At 51.9% G+C, this 24278-nt stretch overlaps 1 protein-coding gene across 5 annotated transcripts in view; it reads left to right on the top strand.

Moving 5' to 3' along the window:
- Positions 1-24278, top strand: part of LOC308047151 (autism susceptibility gene 2 protein homolog) — a 62434-nt gene that overhangs the window by 6918 nt on the left and 31238 nt on the right. For all 5 annotated transcript variants that reach the window (XM_080355438.1, XM_080355437.1, XM_080355440.1 and 2 more), the window contains exon 2: positions 1063-1108. In XM_080355438.1, coding sequence (XP_080211564.1) covers positions 1063-1108 — 46 coding nt within the window. The remainder of the gene's footprint in view (positions 1-1062; positions 1109-24278) is intronic.

Below are 24278 nucleotides of genomic sequence, written 5' to 3'. Positions count from 1 at the left end.
GTCCGCAGCCAGGACGCTGCGCTGTCCGGTGTCCGCCGCCAGGACGCTGCGCTGTCCGCAGCCAGGACGCTGCGCTGTCCGGTGTCCACAGCCAGGACGCTGCGCTGTCCGCAGCCAGGACGCTGCGCTGTCCGGTGTCCGCAGCCAGGACGCTGCGCTGTCCACCGCTGGCGGGAGCGCGGGCCGAGCTCCCTGTGCCCGGACCAGCTGTGGCTCTGCAGAGGCCTCTGCTGCTCTGTCAGATACAAGGAGGAAGAGCTCATGTTGAGACAGATGGACTGTTTGGTATCAGGGCGCGGAGGGAAGGAAACCATCAAATCATCTCATAAAAGCTTTATTTACGATGAATGGACTTTCTTTCCTGTATGTCATTATCATCTTGTCTGTAACCCAGTGACCCTGATTATTGCGAAGCTGTTTACAAGGTTTAGGTTAATTGGATTTCTTTAGCTATTTCCCAGAGCTGTGCGGAGCACAAATACAAATGCTGTGGAGCTCCAGCAGCACAGTGCGACCCGTTTGCAGGGAGATGGGCTTCTTCCAGGAGGAAGGCATTTTATTTCATACTCAACTAAGTGCATAGCAGCATGTACCTGTCATTTGGCATAATATTGTGTAACACCCTCTTTCATACAGATGTGTTCAGTTGCAACTTGTGTTTCCAACACAGAAATTACATTTTGCATGTTCGGCAAGAAATGAGCTTATTTTCAAAGAGAGAGGCTTTGATTTTTTTTTCCTTGAGCTTGATAGCAGTTTCACTGGTTTTGTTTTCATGTGAGGAATCATGGATAAAATAGCTGTGCATTGCATGGCTGCCTGAATAAACGGGACAGGAGGATGTAGCTGGGTGAGATCAGGACAGTACTTGTATACGCTTTGCTTTCATCTTCTTAGGATGCATGCTTGTTCTTTAATGGCACAACATTGCACCCTCCAGGTGCAATGTGTAATTGCAGGTCTACAGATAACCGACGTGGTTTATGAGCTGTGTTTTTGTGAGCAAGCCTTCCTAAATTCTCCTTTAGTGTTATTCACCCTCTTTTTCTCTTTCTTTTTCAGGCTTCTGTAGGCTCTGAGAAGCTGTTCTCTCCTGCAGCAAATAAAGGTAAGTGATCTGGAGAAATGCTTTCTTTATCTTACAGCAAGAGATTTGAGTCGTGAATCCGTATCGTGCAAATAGCAGGAGAGCAGCTTTGCCGGTGCCTTTCATTTTGCCACACACGTTGTCATGAAGATCAGCTTTATAGGCTTGTGATGACAAAGTTAACATTCGGAGCTGCTTTGTCTCGGTGCGGGGCGGGAGTTCTTCCCCACCAGCCAGGTTTGTGATGAGCGTCCCAGGGCAGGGGTTACTGCCGGCAGTCAGCCTGTGCTTCTCCCGCTAACACAGTCAAACCTTTTTCTTTTTCAAAGCAACATTTCAGTGTTATTTGTATCACCCTTACAAGGGCTTGTACATTCCTCTCCTGCCAGTGCATACAGAGCGTTTGTGTCCGTACATCTGGGTTCTCCAGAACAAGGTGGCGGGTGCGCGGGTGCTCGGCGCCTTCGCAGGGTCTCGGTCTGTGGCTCCCACCAGTACTGTTAGTTGGGAGTTACCTGCGATACGCACTGGGTGTTGCTAAGAGACTGCACCGGTTCGCATTCCCCATGGGAAGTACCGTGACATCTCTCTAAATATGCCAAGCCCTCCTTCGAGGGCTCGGTACAGCCGCAAAACAGAGCTCCTCTGTTCTCATGTGTTCTCAGGGATAATCTCACCGAGATGGATGCGAGGCAAAAATCCTGAAGAAACAGCCGTGGAGAGGGCAAAGTGTGGTGCAGGATGGAAAGCATTGTGCACGATGGAAAGCATCGTGCTGGGAATAGTTCCACTTACCGTGTGAGGAGGCTGGTGATGTGTCTCTGAATTGTCAGGTCGTGTGGCTGTTCTGCAGCATTCTCAGCATTGACCTGCGGAATAAAACCAGTTCAGAGCAGTAATGAATACTAGGGATATACAAATATCCCAGAGATGGGAGATGAGGCACATTAATAAGTAGTGATGAAATAACCTTTGTGCATTATTTCAAGGGAGCCAAGAAAAGAACAATTTGCAGTCGTGTAGGAGTAGGTGCTGGCCATGGGACGGAGCTTTGGTGGCTGTGCGCTCCGTCGCCTGGATCCCGGCCCGGTTTAGAGACGGGCTCTTGAGCAGCAGTAAGCGTTAGGAATTCTCTTTCTTTCCAAGCTCTGCAGATTTCCAGTGCCAAATGGGGAAACTGATGACAAGCCCATTATGTTATAACATTTGCAGATATTTTTATGAAAGTATGCAGCTTTTTCTGGGGGAAAGAGGGAAGTTTAAACAAATGGTGGGGAAGAGCATTTCTTTTCTCTCCGCCTTGGCTCGCTAGAAGGCAAACCAGATTGCCCATACGGCGCTGCCTCAGCAAAACAAAGATCTTGCCATCCTGCATAAATTCATGGCACCGAGATCTGCTGGAGCAGTGCTGAAGCACTGGCAGCTTTGTTGGCTCCTTCTCATGCTGAAACCTGAGATCCCTCACCCCTTCATATCACAGAGCAGCTCAGCAACATGAGTTTTCAAAATAACCTCCCTATCAGAAGTTAAATCTGTGAATGCCTGTGAATTTGCTGTCTTGAAGTCTGTATTCAGTGCTGTTTATGTCCCTGTAACTTAAGCCTGTTCCTGTTTGGTTTGCTGTGCGTGTAGACATCGCCAGCTTTAGGCAGCTTTGGGTTTAGCTCCTGATTTTTGTCTCTGGCCCTTTACCGGTGGCTGCGATTGTGGGCAAGCTCTGCTGGGGCTGCCTCGGCGTTTGACGCTTGCACTGGGAGCTGAGGGAGGTTTGCCTCGGTAAGATACTGTGCAGAAACCCAAACAGCACTGAATTCTGCCCCTCGCCCCGTTTCCGCTCCCGCAAGGCAAGAGCCAGATGAGTCTCCCGCACGTGCAAATGAACGCTGCAGCACCACCGGGCTCAGTGGTGCCATGTGGCCGAGAGAAAGTGACTTTCAAAGCCTCGCGCTTAAATTCCTTTTGTGAGATGAGTGTTGATTGCAGGCCCGTGTTCCGCAGGGCTGGAGCCGTGGCGGCTGCGCGGGACGCGGGTTCGCTCCGTGGGTTCCCGCTGGGCACGCGTGGGCGGCGCGTGCTCGTCCTCTCCCGTGGGCATTTGCACCGTGCCCTTTTGTAAACGCTTGCGGCCTTTTTGGAGAGATATTAACTAGCAAATCTGCAGCATCCGTGCTGCAGCTTTTATTGAAGGTAGCCAGGCTTTTGAAACACAATAAAGTGTATTCATTCTCTGGTGCAACTCCTCCTGTTCCCACAGACTTTCCCTGGGGATGTGCTTGGCCCAACATATTTGTTTTGTGCCATCCTACTTTATCAGCAGCTTAGCAATGCAATTAAGTATTAAGATAGACGGATTGTGCTTATTTGAGGCTGGAACAGCTGTAAAACATAACCTTTGACCATATTTCACGGCTCCACAAAGGCCTGAGAAGCAGCATCTTTTGTCTGGGCCTCTCGGGTGACGTTTGCCTCGGTCCCCTCCCCGCCGGGCCGTGGCGCTGGCCGTGGCGCTGGCGGTGGCCGTGGCACTGGCGGTGGCCGTGGCACTGGCGGTGGCCGTGGTGGTGGCCGTGGCGCTGGCCGTGGCACTGGCGGTGGCCGTGGTGGTGGCCGTGGCGCTGGCCGTGGCGCTGGCGGTGGCCGTGGCGGTGGCCGTGGCGCTGGCGGTGACGGTGGCCGTGGCGGTGGCCATGGCGGTGGCGGTGGCCGTGGCGCTGGCGGTGGCCGTGGCGCTGGCGGTGGCCGTGGCACTGGCGATGCTTCTCCTTTGCGCACTGGCTCATCTGCAGCAGCAGATGCAGGGCGTAGATGTCCGCTTCAGGGCCGGTCGCTATTATGCGGTGTGGAGAGGTGTCCTGACCCGGGGTGACCTCGGTAGTCACAGCTGTGAGATGGGCTGAATGGGGCACTTTGAGCCTCATGACGAAATCCTCTGTGTAAGGAAGTAAAAATAAAAGCAGAGAATCCCTGATCTGCTGTGCTGACAGGTCTTTGTTTTCTGATGCAGAAAACCATTTGTTTAGCCAAGTTGTCGCTGTAGCAGAGTTACAAGGGCATTTGCTGCCAAGAGCCAAGTGTTACATCCCTCTGGCGAATAAATCGATAGCCAAATAATAAAGGTCTGTTTGCGCTCCCATGCAGCTCCTTTCTCGCAGGAACCTCCCAGCCAGTCCTTTGCTTTTTCTGAAGGGCAGTGCCGTGCAGAGCAGGGGAGGCGTAGGCGAAAGCCGAATCCGTCCCCGTGTCTCCAGGCGGGTGGGTGAGGCAGATGATGGTGGTTGACGGGAGGGCAGGTGTGCTGTGGGGCTGGGAAGGTGGGAGGGACATTCGCTCATGGATCCCTGGAAGGATTTCCGCCTGTGTGCTGCGATGATGTTTTCAAGCGTGTGGGGGATAGTTTGGGTTTTAAGGACTTCGGCGCTGTGTTCCCGTTGTTGGCCCCCTCCTGCCGTGAGGAGTCGGCCTGGCCGTTGTGGCCCAGGAGACCTGCTGAGTCCCCCGCTTTCGAACTCAGGTCCGCTGGTGGCAACAGGGTGAAATAAGTGTCTTAAAGCAGATGTTTCCCAAATGCCATCGGCGTTGGCCAAGGGCCCTGGTGAGGGAGATCTCCGTTGCGGAGTCGGTGGCGGCCGGGCAGCAGCTCGGCGTCCCCATTCGCAGCCCCGGGCGGGCTGGGGCGCGGAGGTGCCCCCGGGGGGCGCAGGGGAACCAGCAGCCCGGGTGTCAGGCTTTGAGCTGGAGCGCTGGAGCCAGCTGCCCGGTGGCGCGGGGCGGCTGCGGGCCCAGCTCTGCCCGAGCCTCCCCGACCCTCCTGCGTCAGGAGACTAATGCTCGTCAGCCAAGTGTGCTGAGAGACTTAATTAATGAATGTTTATCAAGCGGTTTATCAAGAGATCCTTTTAATGAGAGATACCATAAACAGTGCAAGACTTCATGGCAATAATAAATGACAGTGAAAATAAGTCTTGTCCTTCCCCCACATACGCACCCCCCAGGAAAGTAAGATTGCTTACCCTCCGCTCGCCCTTCTCCACGGGTTTCCAGGCAGAGGGCTTTGAAGTGCTATCTTTCATCATGAACTGTACACATCCTCAAAGCTCTAAGCTCGCAGCCTGTGTGTTATCCGTGTGACGGGAGGGAGGGAGGCTTTCTGGGTGTGCAGGTCGTAATTGCCAGCCGTGGGATGCGCCGCAGCCACCTGCCCCAGCAGACTAATGCAGCTTATGGTTCTTTGAAGTTCCCTCCCTTTATTTTCTGTCCTCTTGACCACAAAACTGTGCCCTGGGCCAGCAAGAGAGATTTCTTGTTCAGAGACGACACTGCATCCTGACAAGCATATCTCAACCAGAGAAGAGCCCTTGTTCCTCTGAGATCGCTGCTCTGTAATGTTGTTGCCTTAAGGGGACTGTCTCTCCTTTTTCTCCCTACTTCTTCTCATCCTTTTTTCTTCCTTTCCTTTTTTTTTAATTCAGCACTAAGCTGTCACAGTAAATAATTTTAAAAGCTGGGAGTAGGGAGCGTCGGGCGCAGGGCGCGCTCAGGCCGTTAGCTGCGTTGTACGTGGACGGGGGCAGGAGAGATCCCGTACATTTCCCCAGTTTCCTGCATGGGGTCCGCAGCAGGGCGGGGGGGCAGGAAAAGCAGAGATGCATCGTCTCTTGATCTCAGCTTTATCCCCAGGTTTTGGTTGTGTTTTGGTGAGGTCACTTGTGTGCAATGACCTGCACGGTGAGCCTGGGGCACGATCGTTTACAGCTGAATCTTCGGACAGGAGCCCGCTGTAATTATAGACATGCACAACTTCCACAGCGGCAGCTGTAATAATAGAGAAAATAAGTAATGCATGTATTTAGATAGCAACCGCATTGCTCTGAGTTGTACAGCGCTCGTGATGCTCTGCAGCTGCCCTGTTCCCCATGTTGCAGCTCTTGTGATGTTATCAGAGTCTCACAGTATTCTGTGTTTTCCATGCAAACAAGCCCCTCGGAGGATTGTATGAGCAATTGTACGGCCATCTAAGATTGCATGGCAATGTATGGCAATCTAAGTCGGGTGGTGGTTGTTTTTTTCTTCAAGTGAGACGTCAGTCTTCCTGGCCACGGAGCGGAGCCTGCAGCTCTGATTTTTCCGTGCTGCAAAGCCCGCCGGCAGTTAAAAAGACACCCACATACCTTGGTTTTAACCTCATTTTAAAGATAGTTTGTGATTTGTAAATGTGTGGGGTCAGCAATGCTGGATGCCCTGAACTGCTGCTAATCCAGCGTCCTCTTCTTGAAAAGTTCTATCTAATTCCGTCACTGCCTGCATGAGCACATTAGCGTTCTTGCATATGCATGTATATAATTATACAGTGGCCTGGGAAGGAGGAGGGCTTTGATTTTCAAACAATGTGGGTAACCAAGATAATCACCCAAATCACAGCCAGTTTCAGCCACATTTCAAAACAAAACCAAACATAGAAAACAGTGCGGTAAGTGCAGTCTTACAGTCTCCTTGCAGTTTTCTGATGTTGCAGGCTCTGGAAAGCTCTCTTTGGGAACGGGAACATACTCACCACCTCCTCTGTCAGCTGTGTTGTGGGCGGTCAATAGCGGTTCAGGGTACAGCCATCCCTACCCACAGCAGCTGTCTGTGAAAACACAAGCAGGAGAGACCCTTCACCCTAACCGCATTGCATCCGCCCAGCTTCCTAAGCCCGGGTTGCACGGAAAGGTGGATAATCTGTTAACTTCAGCACGAGCTGGGTGCCGCGTGCCTCCCAACGGCAGAGCCGCTGCGCGACCTGCCGGGTTGGCGGCGCCATTGGCGCGCGGGTTGGCGGCGCGGGTTGGTGGCGCGGGTTGGCGGTGCGCGTTGGCAGTGCGGGTTGGCGGCGCGGGTTGCACAGCCGCCCCGGGGCGGCTCCCCAGCCGAGCCCCATAGACCCGTCTTTGTAGCTGCAGACTGCAGCCGGAGAGTTGGAAAGTTGAACTGTAAACATTTCCAGGCCTTCTGGTTGGTGTCTTGTGTTTTGTTTTGTTATTCTAAGGATGTGGGGCATGTTGCTGCATTCCTGTCAGTGGGATTAGAGTGAATAGAAGCAATACTGTAGGAGATAAAATGTGTTCAATTATTTATTTGAGTATTACAGACTGAAATTGCTTTTTGATTTAAAGCATCCAAGTCATGAATATGTTTTTGGAGTGGCGAGAGACACGCAGAAACATATATATGCACAATTACCTTGGGTAATGTAAGTCTCTTTGCTCAGCTGCCCTTCCTCCGCAGAATTTGTTCATTTCCTTGAAGATTCTAAGTTTCAAATGCAGGTTTGTTAGGTATCGCGGCAGGCTAACTGTGTGCTGTGCCTTGCCCACCAAAACATAAATAAATAAAGTCTTCATTGTATAAGTGTTATAAAGTGGGTGGTTTATTTTCTTTAATTATACTTTTTATTTAAAATAAACTATAAAAGCAAAACAATACGTATCCTGAATGCGCCAGCACAAACTCATATTGATTGAGGAGGCACATTCGGGCTTTTCTTGGTTCATGTGAAAGTAGATAAAAGGACTATCAAACTGTAAATCAGAAAGAAAAAAGAGTTCTTTGGAAATGCGTTTAGTAGTTTAGATTGTCCAGACTTCTAAAGGATGGTCGAAAGATACCATCTTTTACTCCTCCTTTATAGCGTGCTTGTCTGTTTCCTTGAGCAGCGAAAGCAGGGCGGTGGCGGCGCTGCCGCTGCGGCCCCGACCGCGGGACGCTGGCGCGCCGGGAGGAGCTGCGGGGCCGTGATGTTAAGAGCAGTAGTTGCAGCCCCCACAAAGCTATCGGGTCTTCTTGATTCTGCTTTTAAAATACCTCAGAGACATGTTTTATTCATGTAAGGTTTTATAAAGCTTCAGTTTCTTAGAAAATTAAACACTGGGTATAAAGCTGATTCCTAGGGACTAGCACTGCACTGCGGGGCGAGGGGAGGTCTGCGCGCGCCGGGGGCACCGCACCCCTGTTTGCATCAGGCCTGCTCCTCGTGAAGGGCAGTCCTCCTTCCCTCCAGCGCCCAGCCCGCGGTGCGCGTCGTGCTGCGCACAGCCGGGGCTTCCCCTGCGTTTTGTCAGCTCCCTGCTGCTCCGTTGGGGTGCTTTGACAGGTTGCCGATGGGCAGCTTTCCTCTGCCGTGCAATAGCCCATTAGGGGCTACCGCAGACAGCGTAACCCTGAGCGTGGTGCGGGTCACCGGCATAAAACGGGGCAGTCTGAGGACTGACAAGTAATATGACAAGGTGGTGGAGGGTGAGGAGGCTGGTGCAGGAGGGAGCTGGGTCTGACCCCAGGTCATCTTGTGTTTCCTTCTGGGCAATGAATGGGAGTGATCAATGGGACCGGGATGTGCTGCTTAATTGCAAATGGATCTGGTCACTCTTGTGTGTGTGATGCTGATGGGGTCTATAAGTCCCAGCAAGGCCCCAGCACCCAGCAGTGGAGACCCTGGAAAAGAGGTTGCTGTCAGCATCTGGCTGCTTCTCCCTCTGCTGTCACCACCCTCCGAGGCCACCAAAGCCTCCGCTCAGGACAGGGACGTGGCTGATGAGCAGCACCCTGCTGTCCCGGTCAGCCCGGGTGGCGAGCAGTACTAGTTTGTGCTATGTTTCTCCGTTTGGTTGTGTTTTTCTTTTACATTAGCTTCATGTGGAATCACTGCTGTAAGCGATGTAGCTCTCCAGTCCCGTCCCGCGGGAGGGGAGGAGGGAGGCCGGGTTCAGGTCTTGCTTGCAGCCCACGGGGTTCTTGCCGTTTTTCCTTTAATGGCTGCACGAGCCGAGCACACGTTCTCTCCTTTCCTCTCACCTCCGTGCCTCGCTGACCGTCTTCCTGCTAACAAGGGCTGGACACAGAACCCGCGGCGCCTGTGAATGTTGCTGCCGAGCTGCCCGGGGACCCGCGGCTCCTTCCACCCCGTGTGCGCGGCCCCGGCCGCCCCGTGCGCGCGGCCCCCGCTCCCCGCGCTCGGGCAGCCACGTAGAGCCACACTGGCTCCATTGACTGCACTGGGTTTACTGGGTTTACACCAGTGCGAGAGAGCGGGACTTGGCGTAGCGTTTGTGTTTGCGTGTCTGTGTTTCTGAAAAGGATACTTGTTCTAGTTTGTTGGGTTTTTCTCCGAACAGTAAATATTTTCTTGTAAATCGCTGGACAGGAAAGTGACTGCAGTGTTTTTAGTTCATTTATTTGCTTTAAATTGATGGCAAAGTCTTACAGGAGGTAATAGGAAATTAAAAGCTTTCTGTATTTTTTTTAAACGGTCCTACAAAATTTATTGCAGAATTATATCCTCGCTATGGGATTCTGTCGGACAGTTCAAAAAGCCTGTGGAAAGGTTCTCATTTGTCATTAAATTTTAAAAGTTATTGAAGTAATTTTTATGGAAGCCTATTAAGCTTCTGAAGAAACGTATTGGTTTCATCACTAATACATTCTTTAAGGCTTATCCAGAAGGGAATTGTCAGACTTGCAGACCTCTCTCCAATGAAATGGACATTAACTTTTTGCCTGTTGGGATAGATATTCTTAAAAGGTATCAGCAGGGTGAGCAGCAAAGCCAGGAAACCCCAGTTGTGGGGTGGTGGGTTTTCACCAGGTAAACCTTCAAACTGTGGGGTGGTGGGTTTTCACCAAGTACACCTTCTAGCTGTGAGATGGTGGGTTTTCACCACTCAGGCCAGTAGAGTTTGGGTGGAGATTTTAGAAAAAAGTAGGGTTTGTTTGGTTCTTTTAAAAGGTGAGAAAGAAGAAGGTTGCAGTTAGAGATGTGTACAGAAAACAGCCGGTGCAGGGGCTAAACCGGGACGCAGTGTCTGGGTCGGAGCACCGCTGGTTTGGAGAGGTGCAGCATGAAGTTCCTGGTGCTTTCAAAATAATGTAAAATAGCGTGTTTGCTGTGCTTTTCTAGTGCATCTGGGAAAGCACAAGGAGACTTCCCCCCAGTGAAAGGAAGTACCAGGCTGTCTTTGTGCTTGACTTAGAGCTCACAAGCAGCTTCCGTAGGTGAGCGCAGAGCTGTGTGATGCAAAGCAAATGGGCTAGGAGGGAAATAAAATTGTGTAATTGCCAGTTTCCTTCACTTCCACTCCCTGTCCTGTTTTGCATGAAGGAGGCTATTTAAGTCTCAGCTGGAGAGAGGTTTGGTAATAAGCAGACACCTATGAACCTGCATCTGCTGCTGGTGTCTGCCTAGTTTGTCTGCATTTCCACAGCCAGTATTGTGAGAGACCGGTCTCCGGAACGCTCGCTGCCTCGTGGTGTGAAACCCAGGGAAGAAGAGTTTGCCCCTCGGGTCCATGAGTCCTTGTGACGTCTCGGGAAGCGTAGGACCGGGCAGCGTTGCCAGGGGTCACGTCGGAGTTTGCAGATCCACCTCAGCCTGCATTGACTCCTGAATGTCAGTCTGCAGAAGCGAAGCCGAGCCCGCTGCGGGGCAGCTGTGCGCCAGGCGGGGCAGCTGTGCGCCAGGCGGGGCAGCTGTGCGCTGTGCACCAGGAGGGGCGGCTGTGCGCCAGGCGGGGCAGCTGTGCGCTGTGCGCCAGGCGGGGCGGCTGTGCGCTGTGCGCCAGGCAGGGCAGCTGTGCGCCAGGCGGGGCGGCTGTGCACCAGGCGGGGCGGCTGTGCGCTGTGCGCCAGGCGGGGCAGCTGTGCGCCAGGAAGGGCAGCTGTGCGCCAGGCGGGGCAGCTGTGCGCTGTGCGCCAGGCGGGGCAGCTGTGCGCCAGGCGGGGCAGCTGTGCGCTGTGCACCAGGCGGGGCGGCTGTGCGCTGTGCGCCAGGCGGGGCGGCTGTGCACCAAGCGGGGCGGCTGTGCACCAGGCGGGGCAGCTGTGCGCCAGGCGGGCGGCAGAGGCTCCCGCCCCGGTGGACGGAGCTGCTAGCATTTTAATTTCCTCACTGCTATGTGCTTTGGTGTCCAGACAGCGAAGCCGCCCCCGCCGGTAGCCCTGCTACGTGGCTGGCGTTCTCCGGGCACAGTGAGAGGCACTCGCAGGGCAAGCCCTGCAGAGACAACCTGATTTAATACAGACTTACTGGCCGAAAGAAGAGATTTACAGTACGAGCATTGAATGTTTATACAATAATGAACATTGTCATTATTTCTGTTATTGAATCTGTCTTTAAAACTGAGCTAGAAACCTGAAATCGACAAATAGAATATGTCCATTATATTCTGTACTGATCAATTTAATAACCAAAGTGGAGCACATTATTTTATACATTTCATTGGATGAACGAACAAATTCTCTGAGCATAATGTACCTTTTGGCATGAAATATTTTTGCATTACAGGCCAGTACCTGGACCCTTTATGTCATTCCAGCAGCACATGCTGTAAAGCAGCCATAAGCAGGCGCCTGAGGACTCCCCGCGGGCAGCGGCCGCGTAGCCAGCCCAGCTTAGCCCTGAGGCCGGGGCAGAAAAGGGCCCAGCGCCGGCGGCTGCAGGGCCCTTCACGAGCCACGCGGGCAGGACTGGCTCGCAGGCGCTGTGCAGAGTCCGCGCGGTGGTGGGAGCTGTACCAGGGAGCTCAGGTGCCCCGGTAGCCTGTGTCAGTCATCTGGTCCAGTGAGAAATACTGCCTGGGCTACACCACTTGCTGTGTCCTCCGAGAATACCGTGGTTTTAAACTGAGAGCATGGCTGCATCTGGACCTGGATTTGGAAGTATGGTCTCAGAAGCTCTCCGTTCCTCCCGACGGCTGAGGAGGACCGAGCTCAGAGCTGTGCGTGCTCCATACATTTCCTCCACCAAACGGACGCAGCTAAACCTCTTTCTGCGTCGTTTCCTGCAGGGCTGCCCTGAACGGGCCTCCCCGGTGTCCCCGTGTAAAGCCGCTGCTGCTGGGCCTGCCTCTGCCGCCGGCCCTGGCGTGCTCGCGGCCGGGCCCCCGGCACGGCGCGTTGGTTTTAGACCAGGAGCGCGTTCTGATACGGTAGGGTCTTTCCCATCAGGTCGTATCAGAGTTTCTCTTAAAAGGGAAGGCTGGTTTTTATTATGTTTTATTTTCCCTTTTCCTCTCTTTTAATATGATCCCTGCAATTTTGTTTTCACTAAAATATTGACTGGCAGCATTGCAAATTGCCTGCGTGTAGGCAGGAGCCTGCCAGCACTTTCTTACTCAGCTAGCCATCAAGGTTGTGGATTCCACCACGAGCAGTGCCAGGAAAGCTGTTGATCAAAAATATTCCTAACATCTGCGAGTCCTCTCCATCCAAATGAGATGTAGTTACATTCTCCTTTTCCCCACGCTCCTTCCAAAGTGTTGCTTCAGACGCCTAGAAAGCCCTCGTTGCAAATCATAAGCCAATCTCTGATTTGCAGCTCAGTTTCCAACTCTGTTGAAATCCAATATAAACTCCAAAGTGCCCTTCCCCCCGTCGTAATACATGGAAAATACCGTTCTCCAAACAGAGCAGACAGGGCGCGTTTCTGCGCGCCGTCGCTCATTCGATCCAGATGCCGTCCCGTGCCGTCCGAGCCGCCGCGGTCACCAGCCAACAAGGAGGGTCTCGTGGGAGCGGCGGAGCGAGGGCACGGCTGGAGCAGGTCCCGGCCGTGCCTGGCGCCTCGCGCACGCGTGTGCACACGTGTGAACACACACGCTCCTGCCGTGCCCGGAGGGGGCTGGGGGCGGGGAGGGAAAGGCCTGACTTCCCTTCCACCCCCTTCCTACCACCGCCAATTCACAAGCCAACTATTAAATAATTAGCGTGCCCAGTGGGGCAGGAGGAATCAAAAGCTGTTGTGTTCCCAAGTTTTCTCTGGCTCTGAAAGGCACAGCTCGCTGTGTATTCTGGCACCTTGGAGCGGGTTTTCCTCCCTTCCTCGCCTCCCCCCTATTATCCGTATGTGTGCTGGAGAGGGAAGTGGCGTTCCCAGCCCAGCGGGGGATGACTGTTATTTCAGACTAGCAACGGGGGAAAAGGAACAGCCTGTTGCCTGATTGATGTTTGTTTTTTGTGGACAGACACCAAAGACTCATTAGAGACGGAAGGTTTGGGAGGAGGGGGTGGCGGCGGGGGAGACACTCGCTCTTAAGGAGCTATTGTACCCCTGTGCGCTAACCTGGCTCTGCACTTTCTTTGACTTCTGTGAATGTCTCAGCTGTACCGTTCTGGCCCCGGCAGCTTTAGGAAAATATACATGCCACAAAGGTCTCAGTGAGAGCTCTGCAACCAGAGGGTCGGGGAAAAGGGAAGGGGAGGAGAGAGCAGTGCAGTAGGTTTTGCTGTGATTAATTTCAAATGTGCTGCTCATCTGTTCTCCTCTGGTTCCAAAGGGAACCAGGGCGGTTTGCAGGGCTTTTCCTACCACATCTGCGTCTGTCCAGAGCGGGGGATGGAAAGGCGTCTGTCCTTCCGTCTGTGGGTTTGAGCAGTGTGGCAGCGTGGAACGCAGCACAAGCCAGTGCTGCAAGTGCTGTGCTGTCCAGGGTGAGGGACAGGAGGGACGGGCGTGCGGGAGCTTCGCCTCTCCTCACCGCGTGGGGCGGATGACGCTAAGGAGACTGCGGAGCTTGGTGTTGGTCAAAGCAGATTTCTCCGCAAAGAGCGAATGGAGCACGTTTATTTAAGTCACAAATGTTATTTGCTACTGTTGCTGGTTCTGAAATTTTCCAGGTCGCGGTGCAGGTGAACTGGGTGGTCACAAGGCTGTCAAAGGTTTGGGTTAAACCCTCACTTAATCTCCTGCTGACTTTGCGCCTTTGAAAAAATCTGCCTTTGTATAATTATGTCAGGAACCAGTAGATTAATATGAAACCTTTGGTATTACGACATCTTGAGTACAAAACAGTTCCTTCTGATGGCTGTTTTCAAACCTCATCTGTTGGACTGTGCTGTGTGACACGGAACAGGGGTTTGGCATCTGCTGCAGGGCATTGTCCTCCTGTCCCTTGCCTTTGGATCTCAGTGTCGATGATTCACACGACTGCAGCAGTAAAGAGAAATGAAATGGGCCTGTTTAGATTATTGACTTTACTCCTCTCAACAAGATATCCAGATGCTAATTTGATAGCCCTATGAATCTTAGCCAGAAAAAATCAGTAAAACAGAAACTTAAATTACTCTACACTACTGTTAGTGCTTTAACAGCTCTATTTTCCAATTGCTCTTTGCTTAGAAGCTTGCACTGAACCCTGGCGCTGGTGGGTAATGACCTCTTGTTTAAACACGTGGCTACTTTATGATCCTTAGCTCTTAGAAAAACCAACCTCCATATTGGGTGGTGAATATTTCTGAAGTTTGGCCATAAAGAAAACATTTCTACAGCACCACTGAAGAAAGTGTTCTCTTTTCTGGTCAGAAACTAATTCAGTGCAGCGACAACATGCTGAATACCCCAAAGGTACTTGAGGTGGACGCTTGTTTGTGACAGAGTCCTTCTGCAGGACGCCGGTGCTGGTATGTGACTGTGGAGCTTGACCATGTCGTGATGAACGTTGCTGTGGTTCTTCGGAAGGGGTGTGAGCACGGCTGCGGTGCTCCGGCCCGCGCACGGGCGTGTGCCGGTTTCTGAGGCTTTCAGACTTCCAGCCTTCCTGGCGCTGCCGTGGCACTGGCTGCGGAAAAGCCGCTGGGCGGTGGGATGTCACCGGCCGCCCCCGCAGCCGTGACAGCTGCTGCGCGCGGGGAGAGCTGGGCACGTCGTCTCGGACTGACTGCGGGGAAGGTGGCGAACAGGCCAAACTGATACAGACAAAGAGAGAAGTAAAAGCCCGGAGCTCCAGAATGTGGCCTGTCTGTGGAAGGCTGCTGGGACTTCAGCCCTTTTTCTCTATATATCACTTGTGGAGGAAAAGGAAGTCACATATGGAGAATATTCAAGCCCCCCGCCACCCCCTCTCTGGAAAGAAACCCATATGAGAAAGGAAGAAGATCTGAGTCAAGTCCAGGTTTAATTTCCTGGTCCTCCTCCGTAGGAATAAATACCCCTTCCTTTTAACTACTGAACAAGCACCTGCTTGGGCTGCATCATAGCGAAGCGTCCCCTAGATCACGTTCAGATAAGCCTGGATTCCAGCAGTCGCTCTTAGCCGTGGGTGTTTCTGCACCTTGTGCTTGCCAGCTAATGCAGAAGAGCAGCAGTACCTGAGGTCTTTGCCGAAAGCACATCTGCTCCTCTGCCTCCTTTGCTCGTAGCTGGATTGGAGACCATATCCTAATGCCCTGCACACAGGGAGCAGCCATAACAGCGCTTTGGAACGCGGCAGGGGTGCTTTGGGTCTCGGCATTGAGTCTCGGCTATGCCGTTGCAGCGCGTCACCGCTCTCCTCCTCCCTTTGGCACTACGGGAGGAGAAGGGCGGGCGGGGCGGCGCTGCCGGCGGAGCTCGGCATGCAGCGCCGCGCGGCAAGCCGCTTCGGCACCGTGCCCGCGGCCCGGTCCGTTATAAGCAAGAGGTTAAGGTACTTTGTCAGCCTCAGTACGCTGTGATGTTTCTCTTAGAGACTAAGGATCAGAAAGTTATTGTAGAGGAGGGTTTTGCTAAAGAATAGAAGCAAAGCCCCAAGGATGGTTTTGCAGGTCCAGCTTGTTGTTCTGTCACAAAACTTGTTCAGACATTGAATGGTTTCTGTATGTGCTCTGTATGTTGGAGAAGATAGAGGCTTCTGCTGGTTTTGTAAAGCTGGATCTCAAAATCCCAGGCCGAAGACGGGGTTGGTCCCCCGCCTGGTGCGCAGGCGCTGCGGCCGCCCGGCGCCGGGCCAGCCCGCGGAACGCGGGAACGCTTGCTGTCTGTAATTCTGCTTGCGTCCCACGTCTGCTCTGTCTCTCCCGGCCTGATTTCTCTTTGTGGAGTAATTGTAAGGTAAAGTGTGATAGTCCAGTCACTTCCGTTAGCCATGAGCATGACATGTAACAAAACCACTATTGCTTTCATTTCTCACATGAAAATCCCAAAACCCAGCGTGGACCAGTGTTACCATTTTGCATCTTCTGGAAAAAAACACCTGTGTGCGTCTGTGTGAGATGAAGAGATGCTTTTGCAGTTTGGTTGGAGACCAAGAAAACCAAAGTGGACGTGGCTGGGGAGGTCGGCAGGCAGGGCCGTGGGTGCTGTGAGGTGCTACCTGCAGGTCTGCTCTGTCCTGCACTGCTCCGGCCCCTGGTCCCCCAGCGTCATCTGTGCTCCTCGGTGCCGTTGTGTCTGAGAGCTGTACAGGGCTCACCGTTTGCCTTCTGGTTACCGCAGAAAATTGGTGGAGAGGCAACATGCTAGATTTAGGCTTCGAATCCTTACTTCAGCCAAAGGAGGAGCAAGCTGAAACTGGGACATTTGGAAGCTGATCCCCCTTCCATTTTCTCTATAACCGTGATATGGATCTGAGTAGGTTCTCCACTATTGACAGTGCAAAGTCAATATAGGTCAATTTGCTGTTAGCGTGAGGAATCAGGAGGATGGTGTGGATTTCATTACTTTCAGCTGTTTGGGCTGCAGGCTCTCATGCTGTCAGAGCTGAATCAAGCTCTCAGCCAGTTTGCACGCAACATATGTGATAGATTTTGGAAATGAATATGTTGATGTGGGAGGAGGTGGTTCCCTGAAACTAACCACTGGCAGTTTGGAGTGTTGTCCTCAAAACCAAAACCACATGGTGTCCTCAAAACCTGTGGCACCAAAACTTGGCTTCTGCCCAGAGATGAGGCAATTTGTTTGTAATCATTGGATCGATTAACCGTTTGGGGTCCATTAGATCAAACACATTTCTTAAAAGAAGGATTCCCCTCCCTGCAAGGATCTATTATGTAATCTCCAGTTAGTTTAATATGAGAAAAGATGCCTCAAACCATTGCTCAGACACTGAGCTGAGGACTTGCATCATTGCTGTGACTCTCTTTGTAAGCCTCTTTGGTGTGTGAGCTGTAGATTGTTTCCAACTGCGCTGAGGTTTCCCGTGAGCTGCAGGTACTCGCTGGCTCCCAGCCGGCGCAGGGCGGCGCTCCTCGGCACGCGCGGTCGGGGGCTGGGGGCGGCAGGAGGCTCTGGGTAGAGGTGCGGAGACTGAATTCTGGCTGCAGAGTACTGCGTGCAGGGAAGTACGGAGATGATGGGTGAAAGATGTTGTCTGCTGTGCTCATGTGGAGTGGAAACCCTCAAGAATTACTTTAGACCTCACTTTCCCCTTCTAATGTGCAAGAATCTGGGATTACAGGAAATTGCCCAACCCAGGTTGCCTTCTGCACTGCAGCGCTCGCTTCTCCTCTCTCCATACCAAGCCGCTCTTCCTCTTTTGAAGGAAAAGTGACTCAGCCCTCGGTTTTCCCTCCTCGAGGACGCCCAGATGTGCCCTCCACGTGCTGCTGCGAACTCAGAGTTCATCTCCTGTTGAGCCAGGCGAGACAGAAGAGATTTTTCTGAAGATTTTGATGCAACATTTTGCAATAGGGGGAGTGGAAACACAATCTCAATTTCTCAAAGTTTGAGAAGTTAGAAACTGAAGAAAAACTCCTATCATAAAAATGTTGTTATCAGTAGCTAACACATGTGATTCAGCACAGCATGTGCAATGCAGTCCAGTTTTAGTTATAGTGGGTGTGTTTAAAGGAAGAGTGGACTTTTTCAATCTTAAAAAGCAAAAGGCCATCTGTGGCTTCCTGATGCTGTTTACAAACCTTTTTTGCCTGTGCTGAGCTTGTCAGTAGCTGTGTTTATTCATTGCTCAGTCTGTGAATTAAAACACTGAGGCAGCTCCTGACATGCTTCTTCCAGCGCATCCTTTTGGAGTGCCTGTTTGGTTGCCATAGGGACCGAATCCAGGGGGCACACACCATTCAAGTAAATGTTCCCTGATTAACAACTTGTGGCTTGTCCTTTAAATATTTTAATTATCCATGATGCAACTGGAATTGTTGTTGAATGTGTTCATTCTGTTGATTTCAGCCATTACAGCAGCTTTAGAGCTGGATTTTGACCATGCAAATAGGAGTGAGGTGGGAGAACTTACTGCTCCTGAGCTTGCAGGAAACTCTCTTCTTGCAGTTTGTCTTTGCCTCGACCCTCGATCCTCAACAGGGCTGATGTGAAGAGGCGCTACTGCAAAACGCAACAGCCAGACGTGCTGGTTCAGAGCAGCACAGGCACTGGCAGCACAGGCACCGGCAGCACAGGCACCGGCAGCGGGGGCACCGGCAGCACGGGCACCGGCAGCACAGGCACCGGCAGCGCGGGCACCGGCAGCACGGGCACCGGCAGCACGGGCACCGGCAGCGCGGGCACCGGCAGCACGGGCACCGGCAGCACGGGCACCGGCAGCGCGGGCACCGGCAGCGGGGGCACCGGCAGCACGGGCACCGGCTGTCTCCAGGGCAGGGCTGGGAATTCCTGCGGCCTTGCGTGTGCTTGGCGGTGAGGGCAGTCGTCTCCCGTTCCCAGCAGAGATGATCTGGTGTTCGAGAATGTTCTTTCTTGCCTTTTTCTGGTTTTGGTTAGCAAATGTGCTTTCTCAGCCAGCTGTTGACTTAACTTCTCCAGGCTGGAAGGTCTGAAAGGTCACTCGCACTCCTCCAGAACAGTCTCACTTTCTGATTTTACTTTAAATGATTCTTTGGGAGTTTGGAGTTCTGTGATGTCATTTAAAAAAAAATAAAATCAAAACCTTCATAAGACTGTGCAGATGAAACAAAATTGTTGTCTTAGCCCACACAGGGTATTATGCAGCCTGGCAGATCCCTTCCTTGTAGCAATAAGAAAAGGATTTGGCATTTAACCTCCTGAAATTAAACCAGCGTGAACTTCAATAGTTCAATCTTATCAGGGCTTTGCTAGAATAACAAATTGTGAAAAAATGTAATCGTGTCTCCAAAGTGACCTTGGCAGATCTGCCTCTGTGATGTGGGGGATTAGGTAACTCCAAGCAGATGTCTGTTTATTTTGACAATAATCGTTATGAAATCTCCCCGTCCTGCCGCGCTGCCCGTGGAGCACGCGGAGCAGCCGCGTCCGCGCGGCGCTCTGCGCAGAGAGCTGCTCCGCGTGCTGAGCCGGGATCGCTCGTGGGGGCCTGAGCTATCGATCTGTTGGTGGGGGTTCAATTTCAGCGTTAAGACCTGTGTTCATGATTTAATTGGAGTGATTAATAACTCACTCGCGGGCTAGATGGGAATCAATATGGATTTCAAACAGCAAAAGCAGTACATTTTCTCCTATAATGTAGTAGTTGATGGTTTATTATTTGCCCTTGTTTGACTAATTAAAACCGTAGGATTGCTTGGTATATGGCAGTTTTTTCTGTTTAAAAGCTTACATCTGGAGTTGAGTGTTTGTGCTTGCTTGCTTTCCTGTTGGGAGGGTCGTCTTTCTAATAGCTTATCTACCGTGTTGCTCGTCTGTCGCTCGGATCAGGTGTGCAACGCGCCGTTGCACGTTACAGAACAACGCCCGGCGTACCCCTAGCAAGTAACTACAAGGAGCATTAGTAACGTTTTGGGGCCTGGGCAGTAGAGCAGCTCCTTCGCCTCCGGTTTTTAGGCACCCAGCATCTGCTTAGGAGCCGCGCTGGAGAGATTTAACCCTGCGGCATTTGATCCACCATTATAGCCCTAGATTAAAAGCCTGTGTGAAACTTTCAATCTCATTACAACTCCAGCATCCGCACTAGGTGCTTTAGCTGCAAATCCAGTTTCAGCTTTGCATTGAAATGTTGCCAGAAGCAGCATTGCTAGGAAAATGTAGTGTGACTTACTTGGGGGGATTTGAATGGTGATCCTTCTTCTTTACGGTCTGGCCCCAGTGCTGGTGTTTGGCACCCGTTTTCATTCAGCTCCTGCAGCTTTGGAGTGTCGTCATGCGTGCTTACAGCTAACAGGCCTGGATAGAGCATGGAAAGCTCCCAAAGCTCTAGAAATAAAGCATCCCGTTAAAGAACCATAAAGCAGCAAATCAGTGTCAAGCCCGTAGCTCTTAGTGCTGTTGCTCTCAGTTTCTAGGGGGGGGTGCAATCCCTCTGTGCTGCAAGCTTCCACAGCAGAGGCTCTGCTCTGGGTAGCTGGCCAGGGAAAACATTTAGCATAGTATTTTTGAATCTTCTTTTTGATTTGCAGAGTCCCTTAAGCTTTCTAGTGGAAGTGCAAATTAACCCTAATGACAATAGACCTTTTTTTATTAACATTAACAGACATCTTGGTATATACATGAACCACAAACCGAAAACAATTATCTGGATGGAAGAGCTTTAATTTTAAATAAATGTTCCTTTAGGAAATCTCTCCTACCAGTCCTGAAGGTGCCAGAGTAAATGTGAATTTATTGTGCTTGAGTTTTCAATTGGATGAGAAACTGTAGTCGTACAGAGGGTGTGAGGAGCAGGAGGGTGTGAGGAGCAGGAGGGTGTGAGGAGCAGGAGGGTGTGAGGAGCAGGAGGGCATAAGGAGCAGGAGGGTGTGAGGAGCAGGAGGGCATAAGGAGCAGGAGGGTGTGAGGAGCAGGAGGGTGTGAGGAGCAGGAGGGTGTGAGGAGCAGGAGGGCATAAGGAGCAGGAGGGTGTGAGGAGCAGGAGGGTGTGAGGAGCAGGAGGGTGTGAGGAGCAGGAGGGTGTGAGGAGCAGGAGGGTGTGAGGAGCAGGAGGGTGTGAGGAGCAGGAGGGTGTGAGGAGCAGGAGGGTGTGAGGAGCAGGAGGGCATAAGGAGCAGGAGGGCGTGAGGAGCAGGAGGGTGTGAGGAGCAGGAGGGTGTAAGGGGCAGGCCGGAGCGGTGAGCACGGAGCCCCGGAGGCGCTCAGGACGTCCTGGTGCTGCGTCGCCAGCGCTGGGGACAGCCCAGGGGACAGGCCCCGCGGCCCCCGAGCCAGCGGCGCTCTGCGCTCCCAGCGCGGATCCTGCCGCGGGGCAGCGCGTCGCTCGGGAGCCGCTGGCTTTGTGCTGAAGGTGTGAGATGCCTTCCGTGTCGTGACATTATGAAAATGACTTGAAGATATTTTACTTTTAAACTTGGGTGCTTCAGAAAGCAGAAGTCTGGGGGAAAGACACCCTTGGAAGTTAATTCTGAGGACCAAGCTGACAGCTTTTTGCCACTATTGCTTTCTTCTAGGTTGAAAAGCTGAAGGCTCGTTACAGCCCCAGCATCCAGCAATCTAGCATGTTAAATGACTTGGGCAACATAGTTTATTAAAACTGGCAAGTGCTCGCTCCAGTTCTCTTCCTGATAGTCAGGGCTGTCAGGGAGAGTAATTGATAGTGGCAGCTGCTCGGAGGGTGGTTGGGATTGCGGCAGGACGGTTTGACGTGACAGACAGCTCCGCACAAGTGAACGGGGTGACGGGGCTGCGGGAGGGTCTCCGCGCGCGGCCGCGGCGGAGCCGGGCGCTGGGGACACGGCCCGGCTGTCCCCGCGCGGGCTCACAGCCAGGCGGGTGGTTCGCGTTTAGGCTCATCTTACTTTGTGGGAAAAACCGCAGTCGTTTGTGGAAGATCCGTGAGGGGCCCATGTAGGATGTTCTGGGAGCACGGAAGAACAGCTCCTGACGTGAGCTAATGTGAGCAGTTTGCCACTGTCATGATGGAAATTTGGCCTTTGCTTTGCATTGATGTTAAAAATGGTTCCCATTAAACATCGTGGAGCCTTGCAGACAGTGGTTTCACGTGCAAGTCCCAAGCCTTTCTGTCTTAAGCTGATTTGCATTAAAATGGGTGGAGGAAACAGGTGCCCCATGTGTTGGATAGCCTCTGTGTTGTAGCTCTGCTTGCCTCACCTTTGCAGACCCAGTTAATCGTTTAATGTCTTAGATAGTGCTACCCTCCTGAAATGCAATGAAAAAGCCATCCATATAAAAGCAAAAGCCAGCTGAGGATAAAGAATTAGCACTTAAATATTGATTTTCACTCGTAGGCACTCTGCCAGCATCAGCGCTGTCATTGCCAGTGCAAAATACTTTATTCTCCCTTGAGCTTATATATGTTGCATGTCCACAGTGCTCTATGCAGCACTATAAAAGCTCCATTAAAAAGAAAGAAGTTTGCTGAAGTTCATGGAATACTCTCCTTTAGTTGTTTCTTCGTTTTGACCTACGTCTGTAAGATCACGTTTGTCTGTTCTCATTGCTAACGGTTCAAAACTCATCTCTGCAATAGTCCGCGTCTCGCGTGTCCCTGTCGTCCCCTGGCGATGCTTCCGCGGAGTTTCCTGCCGGAGTCCCGACGTGGCGCGGGGCTCGGCACAGCCAGCCTGGGCGCCGCCTGCTCCCGAGGACGTGCGCGGGGCGGATAGAGAGGCTGCAGCTGGTGGTTGTTGTGTTTCTTGGGTAATTGCCACTGGTAAAGATGTCATTGATGGATGTAGGAGAGGAATTTCCTTCTCGCATCGCCCCATCACCCTTGCCGTTTGAATAAAACAAGGGAGACTGCAGAAAGACATCTGAATGACTCCACTTTTTTTTCAAGAGACAAAGGAAAGGCGTGCAGGCAAGATTAGATTATTTTCAATCACGTTGTACATGTGTTGACAGTCTCTTTCAGCAGCAACCAGCAGCTTGCAAAGAGCAAGAGGCAGGGCTGGAACCGCTGTTGCCCTAAGTACTGTTTGTATAACACAGTGACTGCTTATTGGAGTTCTCAGAGCAGCCTTACGTGTTTCATTCCTTGCACTTGAGCTACTCCTAATCAGCTTGAAAGCAAATTCCTGTAACAGAAAGGTCTAATTTGTGTCTAGGGCTTGCTGTATTGTATTTAGCCTGCAATGGTGTGTAGTTACACGCTGACAAGCATGTCACCCTCTGCAGCCGTGGGGATGGGCAGTGCGTGTTTATTCCAGCCACACATTTTGAATTCACTGAGGTTTCATATTGTATCCATGCTCGTGGTCTCTCAGGTTCAGGTAACTCCTCCTGAAAAACACATTTTACAGCAAAATCAACTGTAATTGACTTCGGGGTTTCCCTAGGCTTAGCTCTTGTTTCTACCAATTTCCATCAGCAGTAGCTGAAGCTCTCTGTGCTTCTAAGAGGCGTTAAAAGTATTCATCTTTATCTGGTTAAATTGGAATGTGATGTAGCCCGTGGCACAGGGAGGCTGAAATTTTGCAACACTCCAAATGACAAATGAGTTGATCAAGGAGGCAAGAACTGCTAATCCCAGGTTGGTTTTGTTTTTCTTGTTAGAGCAGTCCCTTCTCTGTCTCACACCAGCCATCCTTCGTCCCCAGGAGGCCCAGACCGCGTCCCTGTCTGGAGGGCAGGTGTGGTGCCGCCTCCCCGGCGCGGCTGCAGCGCCACGCGTTGCGAATGTCGCGTTTCCTGCGGGGGGACGAGCTGAACTGACGTGCACTCAGGTTCCATTAAGGCTGAATTATTGGAGCTGACTGTCAAGTCTTGGGCAAATTGGCTCAGCCTGGTGTCATTAAGCATGAAAATTACTCTGGGACTTGGTAAAAATAAACACATTTTTGCCTCTGGAACGTTGTGGTGTGGTCTTGTGGGTCTGTGCTTTTGTTGGGGCGGTTGTGCTCAGCTCTCCGCGTCACTCGGCTCTGAAGGACTAGATTAGGAGCCGAAGTACTGAAGCCTATGAAAGGATCTCAAGGAAACCCGATCCACCTTGCAGAAAAGGGAATACTTGGTTTCTTTCCCTGGGGTATTTGCGTGGCCAGCAGTCAGCCTGGTCAGCGGAAGGGACTCGGGCACACGAGAGTGCGGTTCCCGCGGGGAGGCGTCCAGGGATCCTGCAGAGAAACTGCAGATCAGAGTGGGCCAAGTCTCGTTGAACTCCTTAAAATCAATTTTCTGAGGGATTTCAGGGAAGGTAGTTCAGAGACTTTCATTTGAATGGAAAGTCTTAAACTGGAGATTTTCGTGATAAGTATCATGATAAAGATCTTGTTAAGTACCCAGGAAACCAGGTAATTATAGCCTTCAAAATTCATCATTTCTTTGGTTGCACAGGGAAAACGGTCTCGAAATTGTCAGGTTTCTGGAGACCTCTGGAGTATGGTTAGACAGTGACTGGATGCTGGAAATAGACGCTGAACAGGTATGATAAGTGTTGGTGGAAAAGCATGAAAGGGAAGAAAGCAACCAGGACACGTATGCTGGTCGGTGTCGGTGTGTAGGTCGTGGACGGTTCTCCGTGGAGCTGCCTGAAGTGAAGGGTCTTAAGTCTTTGCTTAGAATTGACTTCTGTGTTCCCTGGAACAGTGAGATGTATGGATGAGCTGCATTTCCATTCGAGCATCTGCCTTA

This window comes from Nesoenas mayeri (genome assembly GCF_963082525.1).
Source record: "Nesoenas mayeri genome assembly, chromosome: 17".
NCBI classification, from domain to species: domain Eukaryota; kingdom Metazoa; phylum Chordata; class Aves; order Columbiformes; family Columbidae; genus Nesoenas; species Nesoenas mayeri.
The sequence above is the reverse complement of the archived record's forward strand: the minus strand, read 5'-3'. Positions and strand labels throughout refer to the sequence as shown.